Here is a 1653-nt window from a genome sequence, read left to right on the forward strand (position 1 = left end):
GTCTCTTGTGATGACTAGGCGCTGCTGTAGTCCAGCGGGTTCTCCAGCTTGATGCGGGCGTGGGGATGGTGAGGTGGCGGAGGGGGCGGCGGCGGGGCCAGAGCCAGCGGAAAGTTGTAGTAGTCGCGACTCTGGTACGCTGCTGCCTCATCCAGTGCTCCGGACTTGTAGAGAGACAGGGTGGACGGCAGCTCATGTGTCCCGGAGCTCCCTGCTTCGTCGCTACCGGAGCAGCCCAGGCTCTCGCCGTCTTTGGCGTAACCCGAATACTCAGCAGTCTCTTCTGTGCCCTTGCCTGGGCTATCGTCCAGCAGGGAACCTTTGCATTCGGCCAGAGGGGCGCAGGGAGTGGGACGCATAGCGGGTGGCCCTCCCAGAAGTGGGGCGTACATGCAGTCTCCCCGAAGCTGTTCCCCAGGACTCAGATGCTCTAACGCCTCCACACCCAAGCCCATGGACACGGACACTGCCTTACACAACTCCTTGGCGCTGTCAGAGATGGTCGAAGTGCCCCCTAGGTAACTGTCCTTGGAGGAGGTGGGAGCCCCAGCGGCCTCCCTCGCTCTCCCGCTGCTGCTGCCTTCAGATACCGCCTCCTGCCGCTGCTGCTGAAGGAGTTGCATGGTGCCGGCCTCGCTCAGGATGTCTTTAAGGTCGGTGGGGCAGCTGCTTAAGCCCGGGAAAGTAGGGCCCAACAGGGACAACGTGGATGGGGCAGCTGAGTCATCCTCGTCCGGAGGTGCTGGCGGCTGCTGCGGCAGCCTCTTGCCTGCGGCCGCAGCGGCTCCAGATTCTGGGACGCGGCCGCTCTCGAGGTGGCCCTCGGGGGCTGGCTGCTGTTGTGAAGGCTGCTGTTGCTTATGCAGGGCCAGGTAACCTGTGGCGCTTCTGCTCTGGGCTTGGGGAGAGCCATTCTCACCCTGCTGCTGCTGCTGCTGCTGCTGCTGGGGGTTAGTCTCCTGCTGCTGCTGTAAACGGGCGCCGGGAGGTGCTGCGCTCGAGGCCTCAGGGTGCCGGGGACCCGGGTTCTGGATCACTTCGCGCACGCTCTGGAACAGATTCTGGAAAGCTCCTCTATAGGTCTTGGACGGCGGCCGCGGGTAGACCCTCCCCAGCCCTAATTGCACCTCCATCCTTGAGCTTGGCTGAACTTTCTACCTAATTCCCTTACCCTACCTCCCCTTCTCTTGCTCAGAAGAGTTCAACAGGCTGCAATGATGCGGTAGTCCCTGCAGCTAGTTGCCCACCTGCGGGAAGCTCCAGAGACAGAAACTTGAAGGAGCAAAAAGTGCTCTGATAGCCTCAAAGTCTCCTGAAGACACACGCTGGACACGATCTACCAGACTAGGCTCACGGTCTGTCCTTAAATACTTGAAAGGTAGATTCAAAAGATGCTCAAATCTTGAAAAAAGAAAAGAAAGATCCTCCGCCTTCCAAATTCAGTGTCCACTGAAACAGGTGCAAATAAGAACTGTGTTATTTTCTTTTCGTTTTGTTTTGTTTTTGGCTACTGAGGCCCTGACTGCCTTTTCATCTTTTGATCTCTGGCTCCACTCTCGGAGTGGGGTGGAAGGGAGGCAGGAGGAGGTGGAAATGGAGTGGGGGGAACCAGGGGACCCTCCCGACGTGCCTAACCAGCCAGGTCCTGGCTGC

The 1653-nt window shown here is 59.3% G+C and overlaps 1 protein-coding gene across 1 annotated transcript in view; it reads right to left on the minus strand.

Moving 5' to 3' along the window:
• The window catches only part of AR (androgen receptor), a 165726-nt gene extending 164593 nt beyond the window's left edge, over positions 1 to 1133 (minus strand). The window contains exon 1 of the mRNA XM_008580900.1: positions 16 to 1133. Within this exon, the coding sequence (XP_008579122.1) occupies positions 16 to 1133 (1118 nt within the window). The remainder of the gene's footprint in view (positions 1 to 15) is intronic.
• Between the last annotated feature and the right edge of the window lie 520 nt (positions 1134 to 1653).

Source organism: Galeopterus variegatus, unplaced genomic scaffold (assembly GCF_000696425.1).
Source record: "Galeopterus variegatus unplaced genomic scaffold, G_variegatus-3.0.2 Scaffold2197, whole genome shotgun sequence".
In the NCBI taxonomy this organism is placed as follows: domain Eukaryota; kingdom Metazoa; phylum Chordata; class Mammalia; order Dermoptera; family Cynocephalidae; genus Galeopterus; species Galeopterus variegatus.